Source organism: Microcebus murinus, chromosome 5 (genome assembly GCF_040939455.1).
Source record: "Microcebus murinus isolate Inina chromosome 5, M.murinus_Inina_mat1.0, whole genome shotgun sequence".
Lineage (NCBI taxonomy): Eukaryota > Metazoa > Chordata > Mammalia > Primates > Cheirogaleidae > Microcebus > Microcebus murinus.
The window spans coordinates 19988111-20005464 of NC_134108.1; the positions used below are offsets into that span (position 1 = coordinate 19988111).

The 17354-nt window shown below is 37.8% G+C and overlaps 1 protein-coding gene across 9 annotated transcripts in view; it reads right to left on the minus strand.

Annotated features, from left to right (window-relative positions):
* The window catches only part of UTRN (utrophin), a 478755-nt gene that overhangs the window by 327687 nt on the left and 133714 nt on the right, over nt 1-17354 (minus strand). For all 9 annotated transcript variants that reach the window (XM_076002898.1, XM_076002896.1, XM_076002897.1 and 6 more), the window contains 8 exons: nt 17139-17240; nt 14473-14580; nt 14005-14184; nt 12644-12813; nt 8170-8293; nt 4330-4417; nt 460-701; nt 111-291 (listed from right to left, as the gene is read on the minus strand). In XM_076002898.1, the coding sequence (XP_075859013.1) occupies nt 111-291; nt 460-701; nt 4330-4417; nt 8170-8293; nt 12644-12813; nt 14005-14184; nt 14473-14580; nt 17139-17240 (1195 nt within the window). The remainder of the gene's footprint in view (nt 1-110; nt 292-459; nt 702-4329; nt 4418-8169; nt 8294-12643; nt 12814-14004; nt 14185-14472; nt 14581-17138; nt 17241-17354) is intronic.

Here is a 17354-nt window from a genome sequence, read left to right on the forward strand (position 1 = left end):
AAAAGCAGTTTTCTAAAGGTCTAAATGTTGGGACTAATTGTTAAATTCAGGCAAACAGAGAGAAGAGATATTAAAGTCATCGAATAAGAAAACCAAAGGAATGGGTTTACCATTCTCTAGCTGTTGCTGACGATCCTCTAAAGCCCGTTGTACAGCTTGGTAACGGCCCAGAAATCCATCAAAGCCTTGCTGGACAAAATCTGGAGCAGAAGGCCGACACTTCAGGGCCAAGCAGCTTTCACGAGCCATTTCAATTCTGGGGTTGAGGCCAAGGAGATCTGTCAATTCCCGCTATGGAAGAGAAGAATTATGGTCACATAACACACTGAAGATGAACATCCTCACAAATAGATAATCAGAGCAGAATTAGCTTAAAGTTCATTGATATGAGAAGCACCCTCCTTAAATATGGGACTGGGCATAGAAATTCTTTCACCTTCCACACGGTTGGCTCTTTACCTGACAGGAATCCTTCAAACTTGTCAAGGACTGCTGGGGAGATTCAGAAAAGGGAGTGTGTTTCACCCACTCCTCCTTTGTCTTTGTGACCTTTTCAAGCTCTTCAAGGTGCTTAAAATAAGCGTTTATATCTTCCTGTAGCTGAACCTTTCTTGCCAGATCTTCCAAACGCTGAGATACAGTCTTCCATTCTGACAAAACCTTCTCCAGAACATTTTTGATTTCTTCAGTAGGAAGACCTTCTATGGAAACATGAAAAATAAACAGATGCTTTATATAATATTACAAAATTTTGTCTTGACTTTGTTCTCAACATTCTAACATATTCAAAATAATGGGGCAATGTCACATATATATAATGATCACTTCCTTAAGTTCTTTTGAACACAACAAAAAATTATAATGATACACACTTAAAAATAATTATGTTTAGTTCTTTGACCGAAGAAGGAAGGCATCTTAAGTAAGACAGCAGGTCAGGAGTAGTGTGGCTGTTGCCAAAGGCTCATGAACAGAGCTTCAGCCACTGCCTTTTCTACAGAACGTGTGTTTCCATTCTTGGGATGGTGCCACTCTGCTAGCTTGTAATCTGGGCTAAGGAAATAAAATCAACTGCCCTGATCTATCTGGGGCTGTGATATCAGAAAGTAGATCTTCTGTCATAAGATAAAAGACAGCTGGCTAGAAAACCTAGAAGGCATCTCCAGCCTTTGGTGACCAAACCATAGTGTTATGTATATTGCAAAATCAATGGCAAGAAAGAATTACTTTTGCTGAGAAACAACCTGGTGAGTGAAGAAGGAACATTACACCAGCAGCCAGGTTCAAGAAGCATCAGCGAACCTACTGGGTACGTTGCACATAGATAAGCAAATGGCAAAATATTGAGGCACCACAAACATTATCTACTTTATAAAAACATTTTTTAAATGCCATTTAGTTTTATTACTGGAATCTTAATTTTGTTTGTCTCACATTTTTGAAAGGTAGAGAATGTCCCTAGAAATGATGAAGCTACACATAATAATTGGTTTTATCACAGTTCTTAGTATACAATACTATCAAATCTTTTAAAATTACTATGAACAAGTACAGGAAATCTGCAAAAGAATCTTTCTATTCAGAGGAGAACAAGCATGTTGAAAGGATGGGCTTCGCATTTTTACTGTCTGAGTAGGAGGGCAATAAAACAATTCTGCTTTGTAAACACATGCAATCAAAATCCAGGGTAATGGGAACTCGAACTAAAAAAAAAAAAAAAAAACCAGCATGTAAAACAAAAGGTCACTTATGATACCCAATGCAACTTTTAAAATTTCTATAATTCACTGATCTCTAGGAACAAGATAAGCTAAACCAAGCAAACCAGGTATATCAGCCATAATGTCAAATGAAACAAATTATTTTGTGTTTTAGAAACCTTTTTATGCTCTATGAGATATCACAAAACTTAAGTGAAATGCATTAGGCAGGAAAGACCTAGCGGGCTTGGCTGTGGTGGGCTTTTGATGAAACTGGTTTCAGGAAAACAGCGACATGATTATTTGAACATCTGTTTTCCTGAAGAATTTGATACTCAGTCCTAACTGAACTGAACCATATATATAGACCCATTCAGTTCAGTTCCCACATTTCCCAGCTTCTCACTTTTATCCCAAAAATGTTTTAAAACAGACATATCTTTTAAAAATGAATAGAATTAGGGTCCTCTAATGAATGCATTTGTAATTCTACCAATGCTTGGGGGAAAACGGTAATACAAAATATAAACAGTTTCCTATTAAATTGGACAAGTAGACATTAGGTGACAAAATTCATTCCTTTATAAAGCCACATATCATATATTCCTTGATGTTGCACTGGGCCTTTTGTGAACAGCACTTTCAAGTGAATTCAATTCCCACAGTATGTATTTCTAGGACCTGCCTACTCACAGTAAGATTTAATCGAGCAAAGGCTATAGTCAGCTAATGAACTCCTTCACTTTCCAGATGCCAGAGCAAAGAAACAAAAGAGTTCTAAGACTTGCCCAAAGTCAAGAAACTAGAAAAGGACAGGAGAATGCAAGTTCACCTGTTCTCCATTCACTGCTATTCTCACTACAACATCTCACCAACTTCCCATCTAAACAAAGTGAAGTGAAGATTGATAGGGAAGACTAATTCTAATTAGTCTAATTCTGCCAAATCACCTAAAAGCTGACACAGAAATGGGGGTAAATTCAGCACACAGACACATGAAGTTTTCCCACATTCACAACACACAGCCGTTGAGTTCCAAGGTACAATGTTGAGTTAGAAGTAAAGAATCTACAATTGTAACTGACATAAATTGAGCACCCAATGTATTATAACTATTGAAAGAATTAGTACCTCAAGGGAAATTATCATCTGTATGTCTCTGGGTCTCTTTAAGTAAATATTTGAAAGAGCAATCTCCAAGTCAGGTGGCCACACATAGAATAACTAAGACAATATGCTTAGGGTGGATTTTAAAAGAAAATACTATTCTATTTAATTTTTTTTTTCAGAGAGAAATTAACCTTCACTAATAATATATGGACTGATAATGATATATCTGCATAATTTCAAAATAAATGAACATACATGACACATATATGTTTTATACTACATTTGTGTGTACATATACCTATGTGTGTATGTGTCCAGGAAATACACAAAATAAGTGAATATATTTTTTGAAAGGCTGGAGGCAAAAATAAGGTCAAAAGAAAAAATAAAAACAGTTGTTTTCTGGAACTGGAGGAAGGTGACTGATCCAAAAGGGACACCAGAGAACTTTCTAGAAAGATGGAAATTTCCTATATAGTGATTTGTGTGTGTAGGTTACACAGGTGTAGCTATTCATCAAAACAGCACATCTAAGTTTCATGTATTTCAATGTAAGTAAATAGTTCTGCAAAAAAAATATAAAACTAATAATAATCAAAAGGGTACAGAGTGAATAACAGCATAGACAATTCAAAGATGGCAGAATATTGTCAATTACTGACCTGAGTAACTGATACAAGAAAGTTCATTATACTATTCGATTTGCTTTGTATATAGTTGCATTTTCCATAATAAAAAGTCAAAAAAAAAAAAAAAAGATTTAATGCTACCATTTTGAAGATTCTTGTCAAACTAATATTCCTAATTCTGCTTTAGGTGTCTGTGGCTTTGTCAAGGAGAGCTACAGCACACTCCAAAGCACTTACTATTACTAGGAATTAGGAATAGGAAATACAAGAAATGTCTTTCAAAGGTAGAACAAAGAGAATCATTTGTAAACCTGCATAGCTAGAAAATTAATCTTTAGACTCCTCTGGGTCACTGGGAGCTATAGCAAAAAAAAAACTTTGCAGATAAAAATTTCAAATACAAGTAATACCCTATCAAATTTAACTATAAAAAATTTTAATAAATCAATATAATACATTGAAAGTAATCAGAAATCAAATACCCTTAATGGATTTACCTTAATTTAACTTCAATTCCCAAATGTTGCATAAATAAAGTTTTATTTTGCTACACACCCTGCAAAAAATACTCCCAACATATAACCCCAAAGGATGAGGTTTTACAATCTTCTATACCACTTAATTTTAACTATTCTACTAATGTATCAGGGTTTCTGATTCCCTGGCCCCATATAAAAACAGAACATCTTTGCTTTTATCTGTTTTTTTATAATCAGCTTCAGTATAAAATTTCATTTTTTAAAAGATTCTAATGCCTAAAAAAAATTTTGTAAACCATTTTCCTGACAAAAAGAGGGTGAGAGTTTTAAAACAAATATTTAATATGTCAAACTATAATATTATTTGGTGTGGCCATCTAAAAAATATGAAAAAAAAAAAGGGGGTCTTACCTTTTCCCATTTGCTCCACAAGGGTTTGTCCAGTTTGTTTCAATTCATCCAGTCTGGGGATTCTTTCTGTCTGTTCTTTTTCTAATGCCTGAAAATAAAGTTCCAATATTAAGAATATTGTAAACTTTCTTCTCAATGTAATGTGATTCTATTTTAAATTTTTAGGTTTAATGTCCCTCCTACATTCTCTTTAGGCATGTTAGTCAAAATTAACCTAAGAGAATACTACGGTACAAAGTTATGTAATACCAGGCTACCCTCCAGCCCTCCAGAGATGAATAAATCTGAAAAGATAAATCCAAACAATGATCATAGCAACTATAAAATGTTGGTTTCTTTTATAAGAAAAAAAAATGTACACCATAATTATGAGCTCCTATCAAGAGAAAATAACCAAATTACTTTGTTTTAGATCCAGAATATGTATTCACCTACATAGCCCGAGTATGCTACACCACAAAAATAACAGTTTGAGTCAAAATAACTGATTGTGCTATGACAAAGATCACGGAACAAAAATTAATTAACAAGAAAAAGACACAGAAATATTTTGAGGCTTGGTATTAGTTGTTGGTGTTATATTAAGCCTAGAGTCTAATACAAATTCAACCACAATCATATTTCTTACGTAATTTTTAAATCATGAAAATATCCTTTAGAACTCAAACTAAAGCATTTTGTTCTTTATGCCTGAGGAGTGGCTTGTAATTTTAATATTTTTGTCTTTAGAGTTTAATATTCTCAAGACCAAAATCTTGCAAGGACTAATAAGAATGGACAAGCAAAATAACGAACACACATACACACAAGAGGATGTGCACAAAACTCAGTATTTGAAATCTCTCCCATTCCTCCAACCCCAACTGATATTTATAAATTAGTTAACTATTCAAATCATGTCCATATCATAACACAATAGAAACTTCCAAGCAACCCATATTATTACTTCAACCAGACAATCCAGAGAAAAATCCCACTTCTAAATTCTTTACATGTAAGCACTATCAAATAAATTTAACTATCCCATTTCGATCTTCACACTTTAATGTGACTAGGTAGAACAACCATTTTTATTGTTAAAGACCAGGAAACATTAGCAAGAGAGTCTAAGAAACACCATTTATTTTTTTTAACTAAGGATCAATGCAAAAAGTCACATTAAACTGGAGAAAAAATGATTATCTGCTTTTTACAAATTGATTTTTTTTTTTTTTTTTTTTTTTTGCTACTTCTAACAATAACAGGAGATTAGACCATGGATTCTCCACTCAGGTATTTCATCCCTTGGAATGAGATCTTACTTTGCTAAAAAAAAATTAAGCTTAATCTTTCCCCAATTTGCAAGAAAAATTAAGGATGAGAGTAATGATTAATTTTTCTTTATTTAACACTTTTTCCAATTCTTTGGCATCTAGTATTTGTCTGAAACAACAAAACAAATGGATTTATAGATAACTATTAAATAGAAGACATAGGAACTGCCAATCATGCCTTATATACAATCGTGCCTTATATACAATTATGTATGTTATGTTATGTTAATCCCGTCAAATGTCATACTAACATTTTCTGCCATTAAAATTGTTCCTGGATCATAGGATGGACTTTAACTTATTAATATTTTGTGGAAACTGTTCCATGAAGATCACTGTGACTGCCAAATTCTCTGCCACCTGAATGGTCTTTGAGAATTGGGCTGTTCAATGATCATTAATATCATCTATCAGCCTTTCAGAACTGTAAGAAGCATATGAAATGTTGTAACACGGGCATCACTGCTTTCTGGCTCTCCAAACTCTGTACAGCGGGTTCTGATGAAGGTGCTCCCAGCTCAACCACCGTCCCCCTGCCCCTGTCCACCCACAGTTTTCATGTCCCCTCTTCCAAGAGCTTTACCAAGTACTGAAAGAACAGGGAGCAATGAAAAATTATCCTTGATTTCTTTCTCTGCTTTTTTTTTCTTTCTTTTTTTTGGAAATAAAGTCTTGCTCTGTCACCCTGGGTAGAATGCAGTGATGTCATTATAGCTCACTGCAACCTCAAACTCCTGGGCCCAGCGATCCTTCTGCCTCAACCTCTCTAGCCGCTAGGACTATAGGCGCATACCACCACGCCCAGCTAATTTTTCTATTTTTTTGTAGAGACGCATCTCACTCTTGCTCAGGCTGGTCTCGAACTCATCAGTTCAAGCAATCCTCCCACTTTGGCCTCCCAGGGTGCTAGGATTACAGAGCCACCATGCCAGGCTATCCTTGGTTTCTAAGCTCTCACAGGCAGGCATGGAAACAAGTAACAGTACACAGGCAAGCAGGGCTTTCACGGAAGTAAGGCCAAAGCCATATGGAAGTCAAAACATGAGTCACTTAACTCTTTCTTGGGGGGCTAAGGGAGGCTTCCTGGAGTAGGGGGCATTTCAGCCACACAGCAAGGTGGACTTAATGGAGGGCCATTCTGGGCAAGGAAAATAGCACCTCAAAAAGGTAAGAGTAAGACGAGAGCAGCAGTCAGAAGGGCAAATGAGAGGGCATGAGGCGTGTTTAGAGGGCGGGAAGAGTACCCTTGTATGCTGGGGTGCTATGGAGTTAGATCTCATCCCCATGGTGGTGGGAAGCCATTAATGGATGGCAAGCACAGGAGCTGTCTAATCAGATTTATATTTCAGAAAGACCACCTGGTCACTGAAGCCAAGGGCTGCGAGTGTAAGAAGGAGGGAAGAGTAAACAGTGGCAAATGCTGTGGAGAGAGCAGCTCTGATGAGAACAGAAATGCATTTTTTGCATGTGGAAACTGAACGGCCAATGATGACCTGGAAAAGAGCAGCTACAGTGGAATGATAATGCAGAAATCAGTCTCAACTTCCCATTCAAACATTCAAACTTGGTCAAGGTCTGACTTCAAACCACCCATTCGGCTTTAACTCTCTTCTTTGACACACATACCTAGCACTAAACAAAATCCAGTAGCTGTTCCAACAATCACTAGATGCTTGCCCACTTTGGTGCCCCTGCTCAAGGACTCCCTGTGCCTGCTGTGCCCTACCCACCCTCCTGCAGGCCAGCTCAGGCCCCTTCACCCTTGGACTTCACTACTGTGTAGAGACACCTGCCGTCCTGGGTCCTCTCAATTTCTATGTTACCTAGCACTTTCTAACTTATACCTTAGATATTTATGCGCATCTTGTTTGTTAAATATCCTCCAAACTCTTTAAAAACAAACCCTGTGTCTGATACAGAAGCTACTACAGACTGACACCAGGTGCCCAAATTGTTAATGTAGTGACACACAGAGGGACGTGTGAGCACCAGGGACAATACAGCACTGCAAATGCCCACCACACTTTTCAGTAACACACAAAAGGGTGCAAAATAACAGAGCTAAGATCCCATACATTTTAATAATATTTATTTTTAAAAACTGTGTCTCTTCTCTAAAGAGAATATATTGGAGAAATTTAAAAATTTGAAATAGTTTGTTGTATTTGGAAGGCAAAACATCTTCAGCATAATGTTTACACAAAGTCATAAATTATTAGGCACCAGATTAAGGTAGATCTAAACAAGCTGAAAAATAGTATAATAACTGAATCACCACTGGAAGTGTTCCTTACTGCATGCCTCAATGGTTGAAGAGGAAAAAGGAAAAAACAGTCCTCCTTCAAACAGGAATCTGATCACAGCTAGAGTGAATGGATTCAAAATTTACTACAACGTTCTAAAAGCTACTTTATGCTTACATTTATTTTACAGGAAGCTTTTGGATCCCAGCACATCTTTAGGCCAACAGAAAATCTAATCAGATGAAATATTTTATGCACTAGGATATTTTTGGTTTATGTTTTACCTTCAGCTTCTTTTTCACTTCTGAGGTCTCTTGCATCTTCTTATACTCTTTTATCTCTATGGTATGAATGGCAGTCTTTGATTTCAAAATCCAGTTCAACAGCTCTGCACTTACAGCATCAAACCTGACATAAGATGCAAATGTTACCATCTGTCATTTGTTTTCTTCTATTGCTTAACTTGGCTCAAGAAAGAGCAATCCAAGTGCCCATCAGGCATGTGTTTTCAAACACTCCCCAAATACAGCCACCCAGAAATATAACAGCCATGCAAAATAAGATCATGTATGTACAATTAAAAATATGAAAAGAGTAAGAATACTATAGTGTTAATAAATAACTGACAAAAATAATGAAATATTTTTAAACTACATATTTAAAAAATTGTTAACTTTATAAGGAATCACTTGTATTTTCATAAACTCTAGCAGATAATTAAACCAGATTTCGTTAGATAATATCAGAAAAGAATGCGTACAGACATTCCTCAAGGCTGTGCCTTCTTGTGTTCAATACGACGTCACGCTTGAGCCTTGCCATATGCCAGGGATTGGGCGAGGCTCTCGATAACAAAGGTGAACCAGACACAAATCTCAGACCTCAAGGAGCTTCTAGACTAGTAAGCAGTGGAAATTAGTAACAAAAGAATTTGCTAAGTGCTAATTCCAGAAATTCACAGGAATAGCTCCTAATCCAGTCAGGGAAGGGATGGAGAAAAACAGTATTGTGCTTAGCAATTTTCCTTGCCAAGGGAGAGCACAGACAGGGAAGACCACATTCTGCAAACTCCCAAGTAGTTAGGTGTGTCTGGAATAGTGAGTACTGCACTTGCAGGGAGGGACAATTGAAATCGTGGCCAAGAATCACACAGACCAGTGACTGGAAGGCCTTGCAAGACATATTAAGGAGTTTGGACTTAACAAAAGGGCAGCTGAGAGCCAAGGGAGGGTTTGAAGCATGGGACTGCCATGATTCTATTCACATTCTCAGTGTTCACTAAGGAGAAGGCATGGAAGAGAGGCAAGAGCAGAGAAAAGGCTGTAGTGCCAACAGGAGCCAGAACTACGATAGTGACAGCAGGAAGGAAGACAGTGGGCGGGCTTGAGCGGTCTTGACAGGGCAGGTCAGACCACAGCTAGAGAAGCCAGAGGGGAAATGGGCATTGACTGCTGCTGCATACCTGGCCCTTTCTAAGTGTTTTATGTGCATTTTTAACTCCAGGAATCCTCACAACTACCCTATGAAGTATATACTATTATTGTCCCTTGTAGAGATAAAGGAAACTGAGATCACCAGAGGTTTTCATTAACTATCCCATGCCACAAAGCCAATAGATACAAGAGCTGGGATTCACCCGGAGCTGGACTGTCTTCTTTTTTTTTTTTTTTTTTTTTGAGACAGGGTCTCACTCTGTTGCCCAGGCTACAGTGCCGTGGTGTCAGCCTAGCTCACAGCAACCTCAAACTCCTGGGCTCAGGTGATCCCCCTGCCTCAGCCTCCCGAGTAGCTGGGACTACAGGCATGTGCCACCATGCCCAGCTAATTTTTCCTATATATTTTTAGTTGTCCAGCTAATTTCTTTCTATTTTTTCAGTAGACACAGGGTCTCACTCTTGCTCAGGCTGGTCTCGAACTCCTGAGCTCAAATGATCCGTCCACCTTGGCCTCTCAACGTGCTAGGATTACAGGCATGAGCCACCATGCCCAGCCTGGACTGTCTTAACCAATGTCCTCCCCACCGAGTTCTCAGTACTTCAGGCAGAAGCACAAAGTGTTATTGCTGATTGTTACAGAAACTTCGTTTGAAGTGTTTCTAGTGAATTATGAATATTTGTCCTTTGATCAAGGTAAATTTTCCTTGTAACATGTAAAGGATTTTGTGATGCTCTAGGTAAATAACCAGGGACTGAGCTGTCGCTCAAGCAGGGGTACATTCCTTCTGTCGTCTGAACAGCAGAGTTCTGTTTAATCTTTCAGGGTAGACGAGGGCCACAGAAAGATCACACATTTAAAATGATCTTGGAAAGCCGGGCGAGGTGGCTCACGCCTGTAATCCTAGCACTCTGGGAGGCCCAGGCGGGCGGATTGCTCGAGGTCAGGAGTTCGAAACCAGCCTGAGCAAGAGCAAGACCCCGTCTCTACTATAAATAAAAAGTAATTAATTGGCCAACTAATATATATAGAAAATTAGCCGGGCATGGTGGTGCATGCCTGTAGTCCCAGCTACTGGGGAGGCTGAGGCAGAAGGATTGCTTGAGCCCAGGAGTTTGAGGTTGCTGTGAACTAGGCTGACGCCACGGCACTCACTCTAGCCTGGTCAACAAGCGAGACTCTGCCTCAAAAAATAAAATAAAATAAAATGATCTTGGAGACTCAGTCAAGTTCTGCCCTCAGTATGAGCAAGAGTGATGTGATGATCTCGGGTCATAGTAACAGATATCCACATTCTAAGAAATGGCAGCCCTAGCTTACCCTGAGCACCCAGGGAAGAAAGGGGGAAGGAGCCGCCATTTTTTAAGCACACATTTTAAACTAGGCAGTGCTTTAAGCAGTTATTTAAGGCTCTCAACTGTAAGGGCAGTCCATTTTAAGGCAAGCTAATAGCGGTTTCGATAGCAGACTAAAGATATGAAAGAGCATGGAAATCATGTCACACTAGGAACTGTGAAGGATACTCTGAACTTTAGGAAAATGAAAATCAGAATGTAAAAGTTATCTTCAAAGGCTGAGGAAACAGACTGAAGAGAGCTACACGGCTCTATATCACTCGAGAAAGAACTAGTACACATGAGTACACTTAGAAGGGGCAGAATTTGAGGATAAAAATAACCTTTCTAATGAGGAGATTTAACTGTAATGAACTGGATGTACTCAAGCCTCTATTTGTTTAAGAATGAAGTGAAGGAATATCCTCATCCGTCAAAGCATGGAGGTGATGACTGTGACCCTCACCGACAGTTGCCCACCCAACAGACACCCCCTTTCCACACTTCTTCCTTGCTGTCCCAGTCCCCCAAAACACACCCACAGAGACTGAAAAAGTTAGTTAGTTCCAACCTCCCTTGCACCCATGGCACGAGCAAGTGACTGAATCCTGGCCAGTGAGACCAGGGGGTAAGTTTGCTGAGACAACAATGCTGAAGGTGAAAGCCAACATCCAAGGATGACAAAGACCACAGAAGAGGGTTGCTGAACCACACCTCCCATTAAAACTGCCCTCCCTCCAGACTTTTTGTAATGTAATATCATCAGTGATCTCATTGTTTAAGTCATTTTGGGTATGGTATTCTGTTTCTTGCAGCAGAATGCACTCTACACAATACGGTCTTGTTTAAGTTAGGATTTCACAGTTATGCATCCTAGTCTTTTACAGCCTTCTGTGCTTCCAAATGCACAAAGTCAGCATTAGAAAGATACACTGCCAGGTATACCTGGCAGATATTATGCACTGAGGAAATGTGAGATCTATTCTAATATTAACATCAGAAGCATCTTTCCCCCATGCTGCCTTGGCTCCAAAAGTAAACATTCGGCCACTGCTGCTTGCAACTCAGAGGTGCACTGATCTTACAAGCAGAAGCTATTAGGAGGCAGAAACATACCTTTATTATCAAAATAAGAACATCTGGTAAAATTGGAATCCTGCTTTGTCCAACATAAGCTAAATTAGTAAAAGCATATCATTTATATTCAGGCTCAAAATAATTGCTCACTTATCCAAGCACTGAGATTCTACTGTAAAAGCAGGAGAGTAGTACCTTTCAAGAGCTATTTTGAGGACTATCTGCTATAGTGCATGTAAGGTACAGTACCTGGGACACTGTATAGTTTAATAGAATATCTGATATCAGTAAAAGCATAATATGTATCAATCATAATTTTCCTTCTTATAAAGATGCTAGGTTTTCTTTTGAATCAACAAGATAAAAAGAAACATCTGATGCCAAAGATGGATCTTTAAGCCAAACAAGAATATGCTAATGAATCTGGCAAAGAAATTAACAAAAGAAACAAGAAAACATAAAAAAGAATGAAGGGGGGAAAAAGAAAAAAAGAAGACTAAAAGTGAATTATTTCCCTGAATCAATTATTTTTTAACGGTGAGAGGAAGAAGTGGATTCACAAAGAATGAGGATGTCAAAGCAAAATCATCATCATTGTGGCTAGTGAAAGAACGAATAAATAGAGTCGTGGACAAGGTGAATGATGGGAAAGGAACAAAGAAGGGCACAGCCACAGAGTTCTCCTAAGTGAACACAGGATAAATAAAACCATCCAAGACAATTGAGACGCTTAGCTAGTGTGAAGAAGAATATTCAGAAGACTCAGGGGCAGTGAGCGGTTCAGTAGCTGAATTTCCATAATACTAATTATGTCTGAATTTACATATGATTAGTGACAGTGCAAAATAAGTAGCAAGTATGAAATACATTATGTGCAGTCTTGAGTTTGAAAAGTTTCTCTGTCTGTTCTCACTTTTTCTTAGCTTCCATATCCACATGGATCTGTCTCTTCTTTGGAGGAGGAGGAGGAGGGAGCTCCTGCTTAGACTTTTTTGTAGTTACTTGTTCTCTTGCGCGAACAGTCTCCAAAAGATCCTTCTGAGGAATCTGAGACATTCCCAGCTTTGCTACAGCCTGAGTCACCTGAAATAAAAATCAACCAATGTTTAAATTTTTATAACAGCTTTACTAAGATATAATTCACATACTATGAAATTTTCCCTTTGAAATGTACAATTCAACAGCTACTAGTATATTCAGAGAGTTGGACAATCATTCCCACTCTTTAATTCCAGAACAGTTTTATCACCCCAAAAAGAAATCCCATACTCACTAGCAGTCAATCCCCATTACCTTCCCCCTTAAGCCCTGGCAACCACTAATCTACTTTCTATCTCTATGGATTTGCCTATTCTAGACATTTTATATAAATGGAATCACAGTGCATATAATCTTGTGACTGACTTCTTTTACTCAGCATGCTTTCAAGGTTCATCCATGTGGTAGCATGTGTCAATTCTTTATTCTTTTTTATTGTTAAGTAATATTGCATTGTAAGGATATACCACATTTTTGTTTGTCCATTCGTCTGTTGATGAACATTTGGGTCATTCCAATTTGGGGGCTATAATAAATCATGCTGCTATGAACATTCATATACAAACCAAATTTTATTTTTGATCAACTCATTAAAATATTTTTAAGATCAATAAGATTTAAGATTTTAAGATTACTGGATACCTGCATAAGTGTTATCAGTTACTACAAATTAAATTACTGGATATATTAATATGTTTTGTGAAGAGCTATTAAAATTTACTTTAAAAAACTGAAGGAAGGCTGGGCGTGGCACCTCATGCCTATAATCCTAGCACTCTGAGAGTCCAAGGCGGGTGGATTGCTTGAGATCAGGAATTCAAAACCAGCCAGAGCAAGAGTGAGACCCCGTCTCTACTATAAATAAAAAGAAATGAATTGGTCAACTAATATATATAGAAAAATTAGCCGGGCATGGTGGTGCATGCCTGTAGTTCCAGCTACTCAGGAGGGTGAGGCAGGAGGATTGCTTGAGCCCAGGAGATTGAGGTTGCTGTGAGCTAGGCTGACGCCAGGGCACTCACTCTAGCCTGGGCAACAAAGCGAGACTCTGTTTCAAAAAAAAAAAAAAAAAACTGAAGGAAAAGATTTTCGCATGGCAAATTTTCATCAGGTGTAAGAAATCAACTTTTTAGTTCACCTACTACTCTTTCATGTCATAAAAATTAAAATGAACCTGAACACTGAAATTTAAATTTTTATTTAATGGCACAACATACTATCCAAATCAAAAGGTACCTGGTTGGATGAATCTTCCAGTCTCTGAACCAAAGAATCCCATCTTTGAGTTAGTTCCTCTGAGTCACTGTTGATCTTCTTAGATGCCCTGGGGTTATCAAGTAACTGACTCACATCTTGGCCAATCTCACTCAGCTGATCCAATGTTTGACGCTTCATTTCCATGTCTTCCTTCAAAATCTAGTATTTCAGATATTTAGTAGAGAATTCTCCATTAACAGGACTTTATCTTCCTGGTTCCCAGCCAAGAAATGTAAACATGTATATTTTATAATTCAATCTACATGTTATGCAGTTCACTGCGCTAAACATAAGATTCCAGCCTCCAAATCATTGCATGGCAGCAGTCTGGTATTGGGTAATGAGCCATTATCTGTGTTCACTAAATTGTATTAACCATTGATATAAAACACTAAGATATCATAGGCTTACAACACAAATGCTGACAACGGCATTACTTTTACTTACAGCCAGACGTCGAACGCTGACACTTAGTTCCTTTTGGTCTTTGAAGTTGCTTGTCTGGACTTTATTTAAAGCCTCTTCTTTTTCGGTTAACCAAGCCTTTAACAAGCACTACAAGTCATAACAAAAAGTTGAAAATATATCTGCAGCATCATTTGTTAATTCAATTCAATCAACTTTCCAAATCTCTAACTATTTTTTTATTAGAGGCTTCACCCTAATTGGGGGGGGGGGGGAGAAAGACCTCAAATACCTAAGTCTGATGCACAAATAATCCACAAAGACACCTTTCTTTAAAATATTATCCATCTCATATCTGCAACAGATTAACCTGATATTACCCCACACCTGGTTAATCAAACCTAATTCTCAAGAGGTTGGTGGAGGAGAAAGGGTAAATCCAACTATCCAAAAGTCTCCAAAAAAACGACATTGTAACTCTCTAGAGGCAGAAGGAAGCTCAGACATTGTCTTGTTCCACATCCTTGACTTAAGAGGAAGGAGAGAAGAGTTAAGTTACATGCCCAAGATCACCTGGCTGGTTAATGGCAGAGCAGGATCAAGGACCCACCCCAAAACCAATGGTCTTTCCACAGCATCATGCAGGAAAGCCCCACTGATGGTCAAGGTTCAATAGCAATTATGATTAAAAAAGGAAGTCTGAGGATGCCCCAAGGCCAATGTACAGTTAACTTCACTGGCATCAACACTTTTTTTTTTTTGAGAAAGAGTCTCACTCTGTTGCCTAGACTAGAATCGTGTCAGCCTAGCTCCTAGCAACCTCAAACTCCTGGGCTCAAGCGATCCTCCTGCCTCAGCCTCCCAAGTAGCTGGGACTACAGGCATGCGCCACCATGCCCAGCTAATTTTTCTATATGTTTTTAGCTGTCCAGCTAATTTCTTTCTATTTTTAGTAGAGATGGGTTCTCGCTCTTGATCAGGCTGCTCTCGAACTCCTGACCTTGAGCAATCCACCCACTTTGGCCTCCCAGAGTGCTAGGCCGCACCCGGCCCAACATATCTTTTTTAAGCAAAATATATTTAATAATGTAGAGAGATAACCCTGAAGGAGAGATGGAAAACAACTGTGGCAGCATCGAGATAATTCTTCCCCAAATGTAGCATCTATCACAGAAACACTTTTCTATTTAGCTGGGAGGAAAAAAAACTTGGTTCTGTTTTTGCAATGGGATCGATTTTTTTCTCACTTGTTTTATTGATCAATTTATTTAACAACTATTTCTCACCTGTATATTCCACCAAAGAAAAAGAAATGAAGATTAGGAAACTAAAAGACCAATATGGATCCTGTCCTCAATTTGGTACGACTGATAATATATGCATATAAATAACTATGGCACAGATAGAAAGTACAAACACCACATACACACACACAAAAGATACAGTCAAAATGTCAGATCACTAATAGAACATGACTCAAAGGTCAGTTTAAAACCTAATACAAGTGACCAAAATACTAGCCATTTCCTCTTTTTTTAACATATTTTTAAATTATCAAAGTAAAGCCATTTCCAAATTTTAAATTATTTTACTGTGTAGAAGGATAACACAATGGTTGTCTCTGGCAATCAATGTCTCCTGTTGTTATTACCAAAGTAAAATTTTAACTATTCCATGAGATCATTTGGCCTTGAATACAAGATTCCAACTACATTTAAATCTTTGTAAAGTGAAACGTAAATATATCAGAAATCAGAATCAAGCCCATCATGTGATTCTTAATAAGAAAATTGTGACCAAAGATTGAGAAGGGGGAGTAGTGATTAACAATTTATATTTGGACAAATTTTGCAACCTACTTTTTAAGATGTACTATGTGCCACCATATTTAGTGAACCACAAAACATCATACGCTTGGGGTTTTATTCCCCCTGAAGACAATATAGTTCCTTTTTGTGGAGGGAAATGAAATGTATTTAAAAGAATCAAAATGGACACTGGGAGATGTGGGAATATAGTATCTGCTTATTTTCTAAACCACAACTGTTTGGCATTTTGGGATAAGAGTTTTGCTTATTTGTATTTTGTTATGTTGGTTGTTTTTCTGGAAGGACATAATATGGGCGAAGGGCCACCACTCTGATGGAAAAATTAAGGTGGAAGCTTCACCCCATCAGTTTATTTGCTGTAGTAATCCTTGGTGGTAAAAATATACTCTTAACTAAGCACTCAATCAAAGGTGTTGCCAAATAACATTTTCTCATTACTTTCAGTACTTATCCCGGATTTAAAAAAATCAAGAAAAATTCTCGTGATTTTAAAGTTCACCATGCACTAGGTGGTTTCATTTATACATTATTTACTGAACGTAAACCATATGGTAGGAATTGTGCTGATACAAATTCATACACATTACCTAACGTGAATCCAATAATAATTGTAATGTCAAACAAATCATGATATCTAAGTACTAACATTCTGAACGATAAATACAAATCAAATTGTCATTACAATGGAGTCATATGATATGATCTCTATAAATATGCTGCATGATAAAATGGACAGGAATCTGATTTTTAAAATAGTAATTATTTGTATATTTTCCTTTCAAAGAAAACTAAAGAAGGTAACTGTATTCTAATGCCGTAATAAAAGGTGGGTTTGCTTTTCACTATTTGTTTCGACTCTTCTAGATAAGTGTTTCATACCTGTTCTTCCAATAATTCCTGCCACAATATGTTGATTTCCTGTAATCTGTTCCAGCGTTCTTCAGTCCAACGGCACACCGCCGTCCAGCGCTCCCCAAGTTTCTACGAAAGGAAAACACCACCCTGAGTCAGCACGGCCTTCAAAGAGAGTTATCACAATCATTACAGAAATCTGTGATTTCCATTGTTCTTTATTACAGAATAGCTATTTATAAA